The sequence below is a fragment of the Anas platyrhynchos genome, chromosome 5 (genome assembly GCF_047663525.1).
Source record: "Anas platyrhynchos isolate ZD024472 breed Pekin duck chromosome 5, IASCAAS_PekinDuck_T2T, whole genome shotgun sequence".
In the NCBI taxonomy this organism is placed as follows: domain Eukaryota; kingdom Metazoa; phylum Chordata; class Aves; order Anseriformes; family Anatidae; genus Anas; species Anas platyrhynchos.
The window spans coordinates 34,597,697-34,613,430 of NC_092591.1; the positions used below are offsets into that span (position 1 = coordinate 34,597,697).

A 15,734-nucleotide genomic window follows, 5' to 3' on the forward strand; every position below is an offset into this window, starting at 1 on the left:
AGAACTAAGCACACATTTCACTATAAAATTTGTCTCAGCCTTGCAGCGTATAAACTACACATGATCTTGTATTTAGCTATCAACCAACAGTACTCAAATCATGAAATATCCTTTAAGTAGCCAGGCTGCAAATTGCAGCAGTCAGTGCCACAATTCAGTAATACCAAGATGAGGAGTTACAACCGTATCTATTTTTTGACCATTGTGCAATTGTATTTCCATAGCAACTTCCTCTTACATTTCCGTCCCCCAGTTTTTGTTGCTTCACTCTCACCAGGCTAACTTAAGTTGTAAACCCTTCAGTGTACACTTCTCCTCTTTCTATTTACAGCATGAGATAATGTATATGCTACCGGAACTCTCAAATAGTAATGTCAAAATGTTACGTAAGGCAGCTCAACACAGGGCAGCCCCTTGTAGCTTTACTTATTTTATTTTGTGGCTGCAATAGTCTCCTCTAGCTTGAGCCCAGCCTGGCCCTGAGAAGCACTTATGGCCAAACCTTTTATTTGGGACTGACTGGCACCAGCGCTTCCCCTCAGCCGTGGCCCAGCTGTGCCCCATTTCTGCTCCTCTGCAGGATTTCGGCTGAACAACCAGCTCTACGACATCATTACAATGCGCTACGCTGACAAGAACATGAACATCGATTTTGACAGCTTCATCTGCTGCTTTGTGCGACTGGATGCTATGTTCAGTGAGTGGCTGACTCCATTTTACTGTGTTGTTCCCTCCTCCATCCTCAAAATGCAGTCATACTCAAAGCAAACTTTATTTAAACCACTATTACCTACAAATAGTTTTAATAATTTAAGATATGTCCTTGGGGAATCAAAACTATGACAGTCATCCTGCATGCAAAAGATAACAAGCCATTACATTTCTCCTTGTATAAGCTAAGGAAAAGCATAGCAGAAACTCTTGCTGACCAAGTAAGTAAATATCTGCAGAAGTTTGTATAACACAGCAGGAATACGATGTAGTTTGCTATGTGGGATCTTCTTTACACTTTGCACAATAATTTAATCTATTCTATATATTTTTCTTCCATTGTTCTAGGGGCATTCCACGCCTTTGATAAAGACGGGGATGGAATCATTAAGCTCAATGTGCTAGAGGTAAACTGCTTTATGCCAGTATTTCTAACGTATCACAATACTAAATTTTAGTTATATTATTCACCGTACAGATCCTTAAGGGAGGCTATGCAAGTTGGACTGAAATTGTCATCCAAGTCAGTAAGAGTCCACAAAGCCTCCTCAAATTTTTGCTATTGATTTTACCCAGAAAACACCTGTACCCATGATCTGCCAGTAGTAGCTGCTGTGTAAGACTCTAGCTGGTGCTGTAGGGCACAGCTGTGGACTTTCAGATCATTTTAAAGTGTTTCAAAGCGACTTTGAGTGATTTTTATGAGGCAGTTTAAATTAGACACACTTTATTTTAGAGGCATTAGCTGATAAATGGGGGTCAGCATAGTTCCTTACCTTTTTAAAATCTTATACAGAGGACTTAAATCACTTTTTGCAAGCAAAAGAGGAATAGGAGAAAAGCCTTAGACAAAATTCTCCACTGCCAATATGCTTCCTACTAAATGTTAGCAAGTAGCTGCCTTCCAGCTACAGAGCTTATGGCATTTCAGTAGTAGTGGCACAATCTTAAATTTAGTCCCAGCACTGGCTCACGTGTTCAAGTTGTACATTGCCTTGCCCAAGGGGCTGCACTTATCAGGGTGTCTGAAAAGGGGCTTAAGTCTCAAATGTTGTCAGTCCCTCAGCACAGGATGTGCCTACACACAGCAAGGAGCTGCAAGATGACTCACATCACAGTCTTCACTACACAAAGTTCAGCTGCTGCAGGAGCACAGCTGTTAGTTAGGCAGCTGCTCCTTTGCTTTCTCTCTCCCCTTCCCACAGAATGTACAGACTTAGTTGTAATTCCCATTCAGCAATCGGCCCTGATAGTAACACAGACATCCTCTTGTCCAGAGACACAGTAAATTTGAGGTCTAGAGGAGGGAGGGGCACAGAGATACAATGTAGAAGAGTATGGACACTATTTGTACGTACAAGTTAGTGTGAGAAGAGCGTAAGGAAGAGGACCACAGCTTTGAAGAAGCAGTGAACCTAGGGCGAGTTAGTACATCTAAAGGTGTTCCTTGCTCATTGACATGTAGCACATTTCAAGTCATGAAAAAGGCACACGGGGAATTGCCTTCCCCGCTTCATCTCCCCTTCTTTGCCCCAGCTCCCCACTAAGTCCTGCCTGATCTTTAATTCCTTTACTTTTAACTCTCCTTCCAGTGGCTGCAGCTCACCATGTACGCCTAACACCGGAGCCCTCTGCCACCTTCATCAAGAACACGCTCAAGACCTCTCTTTTAAGTAATGAACTCCATTCATCCCCAAGTGCAAATGAGCATTGCACACTATATATGCGCTTCACTCACTGAGATGAATGGTACATGAAAGAATCCCTTGGAAAAGAGACAGCTGTACTCCAGTAGACCAGTGTTCATAATCTGTAACTACTTTTGTAGTATCTCTATGACATTTTACTTTGGGCAGCAAGGATTAATTTATTAATGACTGTGTTAAGATGTTTCTGCATGGTAATGAGTAATGGTTCATGCTCCGTGTCTGCTTACGCTGACAATTACAAAGTCTTCCCTCAAGTCAGTGCGAGTCAGGCAGAACTGGGACTGTATCTAACTGTGAATGTCAGAGATGTTTACTACCACCTTGGAATTAGTCAACTCTTTGTTCTGATTTTGGTACTTTCATTTTAGCCTCTTCATAATGTGGACTATTTCACATGAGATTGCGCTAACTACATTAATGTTATGCATCCTAATAATGTTAATGTATGTCATTGTAGCCATGCAGGTTGGTTCTCTGCTGTGCTAAAATGTGGAAGTCAGGCACAACAGGCTGCACCATCTAGGTATGTCTTGGGTCTAGTGCCTCAGTAAAAATGGCAGAACAAAGCAATTCAGTCTCAAACATTTTTAGTATCCCCATGCTATCTGTTATGCATTGAATGGTTTTACTTTTTCATCATAACTGCATTCTCTGTAAAACTGAGGAAGTGGTGTTCTGCTTTCAAGAAAGCCGCTCAGGAAAGAAAATCTCTTATACACACATATATATATATATATATATATATATTATTTATATATAGATGTACATGTAAAACCATACACGCACACTTTTTTGTCCTCAGGGTTCTATGTTGTTGACTAACAGTTTCTGCATTCTGTTTTAATCTCAAAACCAGCTGGATCCCAACTCAGAGTCCTTTCCCTGGTTATGAAGTAAAGGTTTTACTGGTTATGAAGTAAAAACTCCATTTTTCTGAATATTGTAAAAGAATCACATCTACTACTTCTACATTTAGGAACATAGTATTGCCTTTTATTAGTGTATTATCTTCTCAATGTATAGGCAAATAATTTAGTGGCTGTTGTATTAGTGGGTATGTCAAGGCTAGCCTAAATTTTCCTTGATAAAACCTTCCTCTGTTCTGTCTTCCTATCAGTGATTTGCAGATCCTCTAAAAGGTGTTTCCACCTCTTGTCTTAGTTGATCATTATCCCTCTTGCAGTTTAACCGCAAACTAGGGAGTCAATGATTAGGAGGAAGATTAAAGAATTACTAACTACAACCTAACAGTAAATTTCAGGGGCTCAATAAATTAAAATAACACCAGACTAATGCAGAGAGCAAATAAGCAGCGGGTTTTTAGTACAGGTTATGCACTAAAACAATGAACAACAACACACTCAAAGTATAGAAGTATTTCCTGGCATTATTCAGTATTTCTTTATTGTAAGATGTGAGTTTTAGCAGAATCAGACACTTAACGTTGGTGTGACCACTTGGGGAAGATGGTTAGAATGTGTAAGTACAGTTTAACTGAACTGAAAATACATCAACCGAGTTTTGACCCATCCTTTAGAGTTCACTTTTTTGAAGAAACAAAGGGGGATGAATACTGAGCACTCTCCCATCATTCTCATGAATATACAGCAGCTTCTGTAGTTTTACTGCAAACGTGAAATCAGTTTAAGATCTCAAACGCCAGTCAGTTCATGATCTGAATGCATTAAAAAAAGCAGGTAAGCTTGATAGGCTTTCAGAACTGATCAATCACTAATCAATACAAAATAGGATAGAAAAACATGCGCAAGAAAGGGGTGTGAAGAGACCAGACTTGGTCAGGAGAACCTTCTACTGAGAGGAAGCCCTTGCCTCATGCATGTATGCACAAAATTTTTGGTGAAGTCTGTATTTTAAATAGTGTATTCTATTTTCTAATTAAGTGTTAACATATATGAAAAGTAGCTAGTCAAATTAAAAGCTCTTATTTTTTTTTCCCCTTCTTCATGTGAGGCTTAAAAAATACAATCTAAGGAATCATTAGAATAGCTGCTTAATTAAGGCAACAAAAGATGAATAGTCTTAGTTCTTTAGTAGTGAAAAGTAACAATGCAAAACAAGCTACTATTGTAAAGAAAAATTGCAAAACCAAATCCTAGCATACTTACTCCAATAAGTATCACATTTAACTGACAGTTCACTAAGAAACAGAAAACCTTTTGACTATAAAGGTTCTTAATGTTGTCTTGCACTGTAACATACTCTAAAAGAGTAAGAAAATCCTATAGTTCATGTAAGGAAGGGTTATTCTCCTTTAAATTCAACTTTTGTTTTAACCCAAATTAAGATTATAAAATGACTGGAAGACCAGGATCCCTAAGTTCCAGCCACATGGTATCCCTAGTAAGCCATTATTTTCCACACAAAAATATGGCAGAGATACACTTGGTTGGGGTCCTCATAAAAAAAGAAAATCCATCAGTCAAAAAAAATATATCAGGATTTTTGACTGGCAACTCAGACCTTGTCCTTAAAGTCCTGGTGAGCGAACAACCAACAGCTTTAGAGAATGTTTTAGCAACAAGTCACAAAGCAAGGGAGTCAGTGTGTCGCCTCAGAGATCCCAGCTGGGTGGACAGTTTCCATTTTCCCTGCAGAACTATGAGTCTTAGATTCCTGTGCACTGGGAGTGAAAATTTTCAACAGTCCTGTCAGTGCTGGAGCCTGGCCACTGGAATATACAGCTTCAAGGTGGCCAGTCTGATTTTTTCTCACCCTCAAAGGGAATGTCATGTTCTACCAAACCCTAGGAAAGAATCATGATATTCAAAATGAAGAAGAATCAGGCTGACAAACCATAACAATATAAAGAATTTTTATTTTTATTTTCTTTTCATTTTTTGCTGTGTAAAGTTTTGTTATTACACTCACAGCTTTGTAACAAAATGAAAGAGGAAAAGCAAGGTCAATCTGTGCAAATGTTCTACACAGCTTAATTTATTAAATATTCAGTCATGTTGTTTTATCCCATTTTCTTTCTTCCAAAACACTTGTTGTGTTTAACACTTACTTGCAGCACAATGAAGTTTGAGAAGCTGGCAGGTGCATATAACAGAATACATACCTACACAGTTTGCTCTTACTTACACTATTAAATATTTTACAAACAGCAGCTGAGACTGCTTCCTTATCCTTCCTAAAATATTCTGCAATTCTGGACAACTTAGATTATGTTTGAATGATAGTACCATACAAGCCTGAAAACCAAGACTCACTGTACCTGTGTTTTCATTAAGAAAAGAGGAAAATACCTTCTCAACACCACGTTTTTGTTTCTGGAAACCTAGAGCTTATTGCGAGCTTTCAGTTATTGTTTTACCATGATTCAGCATAATGCACACTTTCCAACTAAACAGTCAAAACCTGCACTACTTCAAAAGACATTGCACAGCTGAACTGCAATCCATATAAGTTACACATGGCAAACAGAAGCTGGGGTATTGAATGCATTTTTGTTTCAACAGATGCAACAGTTTTCCCTCTGGCCCCTTCCACACAAAGCAGCAGCAGCATTCGCCCATACAGTGTTGCATTGTCAGTTAGATTTTTTTTTTATTTTTTTCTCCTGTGACTTGAAGGGAAAAGGAGCAAGGAATACAATTAGTCTTAGCATTGTTATGATTGAAACTCTGATGAAATTGTTGGGTAAAGTTAAGCTTTGTGGCACGTTTGAACTTTTAAGTGGTCACTTTATGCTATTGACAATCTCCTTTTTGAGCCTGAGTAGGCCTTAACATATATACGCTGCAGCCAGTTCCCCACTTTTTAAGGGAATGATATCTAACCGTGCTCAGTTATGCCTATCCCATTCTTTGTATTACAAAAAAGTACAATAGCTTTGAGCACTTGCCATCCACCAAGGAGGCTCACAGCTGACTAAGCTCAATGTCAGTACTGCTCAAAAGAAAATGGCGGCTTGTACCTGAAAGCTGCCGCCATTTTCAGACAGCCATGTGGCAAGTCCAGAGCTTATTGTTTAACATTTGACTTATAAAACACAGCTAACCATAAAATAAATCCTCACTCTACTCACTTCTCCACCCGCAGCTTTTTAGTTGCATACAAAAAACAAAAAACAACAACAACAACAAAACTTTAAACAAAAACAGTCCTGAGCAGAGGCTTCAGATGTGCAGTGCTGCTTTTCAGGCAAATAGTATCCCCAGTCAAATTTTTATAAGTTTTTCCCTACCCAAAGTTATTTCACTTTTTGACCAGAGGTATATCAGAAGTCAGAACCCTAAGTTGCAAGACTGGAGAGGATCTCATTAATGGCTACCAATCTAATACATGAGTTTACCATCTCTCTCCTCTATGTGTAGAGGAAATGAATGGCCATTAATGAAAGCTGCATTTCCTGAAGAAGTTCAAAGAAGTCTGTGGAACTTCATATCCACATGACAACTTCATAGCAAATCCTTTTCGGATATCCTCAGGACAAAGCAGCACAGTATTTTCCTCTGAACCCCTGAGCAATATTACACATGTGTGTGTGTGTGTGTGTTTAAACTTATGAAGCAAAATTTTTATAAATACTTGTGCATCTCTGCTATTTTCCTGGCTCCCATCCATTTTAAAATTCTAATAATGCTCTTGAAACAACCTAAGAAGTACCAAAAGACACCACTGTTAAAGCTGGATTTCAGAAGTCCAGGCTTTTGGGAAGGACTGTTTTCAAGGACCAAGAAGGAAATATGGTCTACAAGAAGAGGAATTCTGCTTTTACACCAACTAGAAAACATAAACCCATTAACTAATCAGGAATGCAAATAAAGTGTAATAACTGCGTTTGTTGCAACACCTAGTGAGAAAGATCTTTGCAGGTTCCTTAAAACAGTCATCAGCTGGCAGAATGAGAAGAACCACAAATTATGAAAATCTACTCACACACCATTTTTACATACAACTACTCCACACACTTATCCTCAGAACACACAGCTCCACACCGTCACTTCAATAACAGCCTATGAAGAATAGTTTGAAAAGTTTGCATCGTTTTTTCCCCACACCTTTACATGCTCCCTTACTGTAGTTCAAAAACTCTTGAATATCAATGATTTTGGAAATGGTTTAAATCTCATGCAGCCCTCTGCTTCTAGGCCATGAAAAGAAAAAAGATAGAAAACACTCCTGAAAACTCCAGAGCAGTCAGAAAACATTTACACTGCTCAGAGATTTCCCTGAACTTGATTCTTTCAAATTGTTTCATCCACATAATAATAATAAAAGAATAAAAAAATCTACCCCCCAAAAAACACATAAAACTCTCAAAACTGCCTGGGGTCTAAGTCACATATTGTTTTTATTTCTCCTGTCTACAAACAGTTTAATTAAAATAATAACAATAAAAAAATACAACAAAAAATACTCAAAAACAAGAGCACTGGAACCTCAAGGATTCCTATGTGTTTGAAGTAGGATGCTACTGTAACTTGTTCCTGTAACTTGTTCTTGTCTCTCAAGAAAAAAACAACATCCATATGTCAAGCAAATACAGAGAAATGATGCTCATGTGCTAAGACAAAATAAAAATTGTGTGCTTCAGAGAAGGCCCTGAAATTCCTTCATTTGATGGCAGAGCTGAACATCCATGGGCTTCCCTCAATCACAGTCTCAGCCTTAGAAGACTTTCTTATAGTCAAAGAATTTAGCTATAAAATTTATTTGGTTTATGGCTGGCATATGAAGTTTCAAATTAGATACCCAGTGAAAAAGTCATGCAATTTGTTTGAAAAGCACTCAATTTGTTTTTAAGCAGCTTGGTTTTGACACTGGAATTTCTTTACCTTTTGTTACAGTTTAAGGAAACCTCTGTTTTTTTATCCTGAGCTGGAAATTAGTCAAAAGCAAACAAAAATGTCCTTGCCAGATTTGACTTACTATTTAAGAGAGCATCACAAATATAAGAATTCCATTTCACTGAACTTCACAGGCCAATGAGAACAAGTTTGCATCTCCAAGAGACAACAGCAGAGGAACCTGGACAAGTAGAAACATTCTCCTCTGCACTGGCTTCCCTGTATAAATTACGTATATTTCTGGAAACAAGATTTTTACATGCAATATGCATTTTGTATCCCCAGCTTCTGCTTGAAGAGCTTTAGACTTTAAAACCCCTTAAAATCCTGCTCCATTCTTTCCAGTTGACTTTTTGTGAACCAAGCATAGCCCAAGCAAATCAAGACAGTTCACAACAGAAATAAAATACCGTGGAAATAGATGATTTGGACACATAGTGCCTCTGAATTTCTATTTGTTTGCTATGCAATGCAGACACAGGAATTCCAAATAAAATAAAGAATCCAACTCCGGTGTTGTATCAAGGTTGTAGTGGTTATACTGGTATTTAACTGAGAAACAAAAGCTGATACTGGTTCCTCCTTTCCTGAACATTAGGACTTATATGAGATTAAGATCAGAAAGCATGTGAGTGGAGATGCTTTGCTGCTACTGGCATACCTTTTAAAGGACTGCTTTAACAAACAAAACAACACAAAAAAAAATCCTCTACCACCGACATACCTCAGGAAGTGTAATATTTAGGGCAGTCTGTCACTGCATATATTGTGTCAATTATAGCAATTTTTAGACAATGATTAAAAACTAAATTACAGTTAACATTAAAAAACTGATTCCAGTTCTCCATAAAATACCTTTCATTTTTCTGAATAAAGCCAATATGTACAGTAGATACTCAGGTTACACTGTCAGAATTTGTGACGTTCTGGCTTGCAGATTTTTATTAAAGTCATCTAAAAAACTGGATACAACATAAGAACAGTCATATGTCAGTTAGACAGTTAACAGGCTTCAAGCTGAGTGTGCAAACACCAGCATCCATTGTAATCTAAGTTCTAAACACCCCTCTGTACTTCCCTAAAACTCTCAAGAATAAGCTTCTTTAAAAAACAAGGCAGACAAGAGGGGGGAACATTCTTATTTGTCAGTGAATTAAAAACTTGCAAGAATCTTACATTTGGGCCAAGTCTTAATAGACCAACCTTATTTCTACAGAGTGCAACACAACCTGCAGTCTCTGTAGCAAGGCTTTTCAGCCCCACTCCCTTTTTGCATTCCAAGTATGAAAAGAAAGAGAAAAGACTGGAGTAAGAAACTGATGTTATTTGGAATAATTCTGACATAAAATTACTTCCCAATGTGGGAGGTGAAAAGCTTCATGAGTCAATCCTGCTGTCATCTTCAGCATGTCTTTCTATGTGTCCTACAGCATCCTAGAAAAGAAACAAAGAAGTCAGGCAAAAAAATAACACCAAAATGCAAAAGATTTTAGAAACCTCAGTTTCTAAACCTCAGAAATTCATGCATTATATTTAAATAAAGACTGCTAATAAAACCAATCTCATGTAAAGAACAAACACCATCAGCATCTACAAAAATGAAGGTGGTGTGTGCAAATAGAAATTAAAAGAATAAAAAAAAATATTTCAAACTGATGCTTGTTCATCTTAAACAATAAAACTTATCCCACAAAAATTGAACATCTTGAGTATAGTTACCAAAACTTCTTTTGGTATTTTGAGAATTTTACCACTATCATTTAAAATTTTAAGAACAATATGTTTTAAATTTACCATATCCGTGTTATAGGCAGCTGCACTCCTCATCTATCACAAGCTGAACTCCGTTAGCCTTGTATGATGTAACTATATTCAGTTATGCCCATTTACTAATAGAATAATTTAACCATCTTCAAGAGAAATAGAAGTCCCACACTTGTGGTGACAGCGCTTACTTGGTAGTTAGGATTCTTATCTTTCTATATATAACAATGTTATTTTAACCACACACCTGCTTGGAACCTTTCCTAGAAGTAAAGAAAGCATCACAGTTCTTCCAACGACATTTTAGGGTCTGAAAATTTGGGTTGGTATGGTCAGTTAGCAAGTGTTGTTTCAGATGGTCGACAACACCAAAGATCAGTGAACATCCATGCCACTGGAAGAAAAAACATGCCAGAATAACTTAGGGAAAAAGAACTTTAGTTAGTGCTTTTATTCTTGCACCTCAGCAATATTCTGTCAAGACTGCTCACACACATGCCTCCTATAAATTTAACCTTCTTATTCCATTGTTATTCTCAGTGGTCTCTTCTTTTAATTTACATTTTACAGAGATTCTTACTGCCTCTAGCCAAATGTATGCCATCAGTAAGAATGGAAGGAGGAAGAAAGGAACTTAGAGAATTTTTACAGAATTTAAATTTATCTTAGACAAAGCCACTGGAAATTTAATTGAACTTACTTAGCAAAGTAAAATAGTTTTTCTGTATCACTCAGCTGGATTTTTTTTTAATGTTTTAAGGAATTACATGCCACTATCTAAAGACTGCACAAAAGAAAAATAATTTAAGACCCTATTATTGACTTGCCCCAAAGCACACACATAAAAAGGTCATGATGAATGCAACTGTATATATATATATATAGGTAAAAGACTGAGTTATAGTAAATTAGAGCTCAATTTATCCAAGATTGACTAGTGACCACCTCCAGAAAATTAGGTTAAAAATTGCAACAAAGCAAGGCTAAAAACATATTGCTCACCCAGCAACGATAATTCTGCATGAGATTAAGCCTCACAGCTCTGACACTGCCATCATAGCATCCAGTGTAGATCTGTAAAAGAAATATTTTTGAAGCAAGTTGGGAATAATAGAAAAAATGAAATCAAATTTTGAAAGAAGCTTCAGTATGTTAGGAGAAGAACAACAAAATATCAACGTGCAAGGTTTCCAAATTTTTAAAATGTGTCTAAGTTAATTCTTTTGAGATTTGCGTTTATAGCTCATAAAAAAACTACTAATGAATAAGAAATATTTCCATATTTTCTATCATTGATATTATTATTTGTGTAAGAGTTCAGAAAACAAAAATACAATGTTGCTAGCCACTGAAGTGGAGAAAAGCAAAGAATCTTAGGTATAAATGTCACACTAAATATACTTCCAGGGCTTAACTGGTTAAATGAATATAAAAAAAAGGATGGCGTGGAAAGGTGAGCAAGAACATCAGATTCTCAGAAAGAAGATTCTTGTACTACAATAAAGATTAATTAATAAAACCAAGTCTTCACATAATACAGAAAACTCTAGAAGATGAAGATTTAATTTGTTGTTTATTTCAAGTCTTTCTGCCTACTGGAAACTCATCACTGGAATATAACTGCCAATCTGCTCTGGGTAAGAGACTTACTTAGTACTTCTTACACTATTACAGAAAATTATTGTCCTTCACTCTTCAAAAGCTGCTCATCTGAACACTTCTCTGATTTCAGAGTGCCCCAAACAGACTATTAGTGTGGGAGAGTTCCAGTCTCAGACTGTCAGCACATAGCCTGGATGCACTTAGCTCTTCATCTCACTCACATGAGAAGTGAAGCTAGTGCTATAAGTATTCCAATTCATAGATAATTTCTGTTATTACAGATAACTATTATACCCTTTTATTTTATAATCCAGAAAAAAGTTGGGAAATTCTTACACATCAGGCAACTTAAGTGCGCTTAATGACTATTTTATCAAAGTATTTATCTAGAAGTACTTCAGAATCCTATCTTGCAGTGCAGACACACGACAGAATCTGTACACCTAAGTCCACTGCCTAACTTTGCCTATGTCCTTTTAAGGGTTACTAGATTTGACCATGAGTGAAGTTTTTCTCTAGCATCTGTTTCACTGTCTTTCATAGACGACAAACAGAACTGATGCTTGAAAAGAGGAAATATTTTACTATTTATTTATAGATTCTTCATTGTAATCATAATTGTAAACAGAACCACTGTTTTAAAATGACAGTAAGCTAGAAGGTAATTTTCCCCCTGACAATACTGGTACATAAATACAAAGCTTCTGTAGCAGATTTTTAGCTGCCACTTCTAAACACCTCTGTCTTAGTTAGAGAGCAAGTTGATTTCATTATCCGAAAAAAATAAAACTGTCTATATGTGCGTGGATATAACAACCCAGTAAGAAGAAGGAAGTTACCATGCTCTTATGGATCGTCATACACATGATCATGTCTGTGTGGCCTCCATAGACTTGCAAGCGGTCATGTGACTTGAAAGAAACAGAAACAGGCATTTAATGGCATGACAGTTAGTATGTATTTTTCACAGGCATGCAAATGATGATGCTTCCTAAAAAAGTTTCCTGAGTAGCAACCCATGCCCCCGCTGGTGGATTGCAAGCTTTGTAGCCTCTAGGAAAGCTCACTATTTTACTTGCATTACTTCTGTAACCCTTTCTGTCCAACCAAGCACTTGGTTTCTCATACACACAAAACTAACATTTGCCCACTTTTCTGGGCTGTCATAATCCTTGGATAACCCAAGCTCTGAAAAAATGGTTTAGGTTAAGCTCTTTTAAAACCATGTATTTCGGCTGGTAAAACCAAATTCTGAGCGATGGGAAAAAAAAAATCAATGGGCTGGAGAACAGTAAGCACAAAGATGACCTCTACATTTGACCCTGAAACCATTAACACATTATATAAATTTCAGTAATAACCATCTATTCTCTTACCTGTAGTTCATAAACACGAACAAATTTATCAAGACATGCTGTCACCATCACTTTCCCCAGAATGTTCACAACTGTTACTGCGTGGTTATGGCCTTTATAGATCCGTACCAGTTCTCCAGTCTGTGCCAAGAAAATGCAGAGACAGTATATATTTCAAAATTAAACAGAACAATTTTAGTTTTACATTGATAGGGTAGCTAGCTTCAATGCTCACCACTCACAGAACAGAAACACCTTTTATCGGACTTCCTGTGAAAGCACTTCTAAATCATGATCAAATATGATTTATCCTTTTCTTTGCTTAACAAAAAGACATTCTAAGTCCAATAGAAATGCATGCCACTATGAACAGACTTCTTCCTCTCTTTCCATCATTAGCTACATGTTCCCACCTATCCTGCAGATGGTACTCTGCTATTAGTACTAGGAGTATTTATGTAGCCAAAAAAAATCATTGAGCAAATTTAGCTAAATACTGAGAAATAAACAATTTTGGGGGGAATCTAAGTAAAGATGTGGTTTTAGTCTCACTCATTGCATAGCTACAAAAACCCTTTCCACATTATCAGCACCTTTGTAGTAATATTTGTAAAACCAAGATCCCCAGATAAAAGGGTGCTGTATGTCATATTACAAGAATCATCAAGTTTAATGGCTATTTCCCAAGGTATTTTACCCTCTACTTCCCCCCTTAATTACTATAGTGCTTTGTCACATTAACAAAATCATATGACTACCTTTTCTGAAAGGTATTTTTTCCACTAACATTCAGAATTTTTGAAAATACCAACTTTATAGCACAGTCAGTAGACGTTATAGATAGTTTTCACTGTCTTAACAGCAGAAATCATTCCAACTTCATATATGAGACTTACATGAATGTTGTGGGCATGGACAGACTGATCACTGGAACCACTGAATACCAGATCATTCACAACCTTTCAAAAAATAAAAAGAATATTCTTTATTTCTGTAGCAGACATGAAAATGGGCAAGCAAAGTATTCAGGTGCTGCTCAGTTTGAAGCTGCACCATAATATTTCCTGTATCTGGCAGGCCCAAAAAAATCAACTGAGTATGAAAAAATGTACACACAGTTCTTCATGTAAGAGCTAGAAAATATTCTAAGCTACCTTAATGCTGACTTCTGCTACTTCACAATTGGAATTAGACACTGTTAACTTGCAGCCCACCAGGCTATGTCATCCTACCCATGGACTGTTATCAAGGACAGTTAAGCAGATCAGACACCCAGTGAACCGAATACAGAATACAGCTCCCCACACGCACAAAAAAGCCCAATGCTTCCTGGAAATACTGAATCTGTGGTGCACTTTGGTAACTTAAGACAGTGTTCCTGACAAGTACTAGTATAGAAAGGAAGCTCAACAGATCCACTGTGGATCACAGAGGGACCACAGGGTGCTGACACACAAGCTGGATAGAGTTCACAGGGCAAAGGCTGTGCCACTGCATCATTTCAAAGATAAACAAAATTTACAGAACAGTCCTCCCCTATCTGTAGATGACTGTGGTCTGAGCAAAGCAGACAGACAAACTTATATTCCAATTTGTAACCTCAGACACTTCATGTTACGTCAATCAGGCTAAACAATAAAGAAATCATTAAGTGGGCATGCTTATGTCATTTAGAACAATACAATTAAAACAATTATAAACAAGTCACATTATCTGAAATGTGATATATGTGATGCTGTGAGGACAGAATGCTATACCAGTAATGAAGTCCTTTTACCAGTGTCCTAAAATACATCCATGCTCAGCAGATCAAAAGTTCCAAGCCTAGCCTGGAAATAACCACAATTTACATAAAGACTGTATTTAGACTAGAATGAATAGTGATTCTTCTGTTAAAAATGAAAAATATTTTTCCAGAGTTACATTTTTCTTCCCCAATTTCCAAAGAGGTTTGTACAATCAAAGTATGTGAAAGCTACCTTCACCTTTTCCCCAACTTTCCCTATATTCTCCCATTTCAGGGAACTCAAATTAAAAGATTACCTGAATCATCTAACAACATGAAATAAGCATTCACACAAATATCAGCATTTATGATGGGAACATGAGACATGGCAGCAAGACAGAGTTTTCCTACCAAATTTCTCAGTTTTTATTATTTAAGGTACAGAAATAATCTATTCCCTACCATGATCTGCTCACTATTAGATGAAGAAGTAAAAGAAGAACAGTTCTATGAATTTTTTGTCAAAAACGTATTTTTGGAGACACTTGCCTTCATGCAGAGTATAGTCTTGCTGTGACCTTCCAGAGTTCTGAGAAGCAGCCCATTCCGTGCATCTCGCACACTGATGGTGCAGTCGTAGGAGCCCACTACCAACAACTTGCGTGCTCCTTCCTGAGCTGTGGCTAGGCAGCTCACTGCTCTAGGGCCATGGCATTCAAAGGTGTCAACCTGCTTGTTGTTCTGTTAGGGGAGGAAAAAATTGTATTTAAGAATTAAAACTTTGCTATGACACTGACTGTAGACTGCTGAGTCCTTTCTGTGAGGTACTTGGTATAGTATCTGATTTCAGATCAGTAACACTGCATCAACAGTGCTAGGAGTTACATCTTAGTACAACTAAGTTTCAACTTAGTTACAACTAAGTTTCCAAACTGAGGAAATAACTCCTAATGTTGGGCTTTGATTTTCTGTATTTAAAAAACAATCATCTTAATTATTGAGCAAAAGTCCAGTAAGTCCTCCTTCAGAATTAAAACAAGCAGAAAGTAGT

General features: G+C 37.1%; 2 protein-coding genes across 7 annotated transcripts in view; one reads left to right on the forward strand and one right to left on the reverse strand.

Moving 5' to 3' along the window:
• Positions 1-6,530, forward strand: part of CAPN3 (calpain 3) — a 31,541-nt gene extending 25,011 nt beyond the window's left edge. For all 4 annotated transcript variants that reach the window (XM_005021679.6, XM_013101548.5, XM_027459506.3 and 1 more), the window contains 3 exons: positions 581-697; positions 1,060-1,118; positions 2,304-6,530. In XM_005021679.6, coding sequence (XP_005021736.2) covers positions 581-697; positions 1,060-1,118; positions 2,304-2,330 — 203 coding nt within the window. In that variant the 3' untranslated portion in view covers positions 2,331-6,530. The remainder of the gene's footprint in view (positions 1-580; positions 698-1,059; positions 1,119-2,303) is intronic.
• Positions 1-15,734, reverse strand: part of ZNF106 (zinc finger protein 106) — a 120,244-nt gene that overhangs the window by 75,514 nt on the left and 28,996 nt on the right. For 2 of the 3 annotated variants that reach the window (XM_027459489.3, XM_027459488.3), the window contains exons 16-22: positions 15,233-15,424; positions 13,854-13,916; positions 12,979-13,098; positions 12,442-12,513; positions 11,003-11,074; positions 10,248-10,394; positions 5,237-9,670 (exon numbers count right to left, since the gene is read on the reverse strand). The exons of the other annotated variant lie outside the window; for it this stretch is intronic. In XM_027459489.3, coding sequence (XP_027315290.1) covers positions 9,614-9,670; positions 10,248-10,394; positions 11,003-11,074; positions 12,442-12,513; positions 12,979-13,098; positions 13,854-13,916; positions 15,233-15,424 — 723 coding nt within the window. In that variant the 3' untranslated portion in view covers positions 5,237-9,613. Of the gene's footprint in view, positions 1-5,236; positions 9,671-10,247; positions 10,395-11,002; positions 11,075-12,441; positions 12,514-12,978; positions 13,099-13,853; positions 13,917-15,232; positions 15,425-15,734 lie in introns of those variants that run through there. 3 annotated transcript variants of the gene reach the window in all.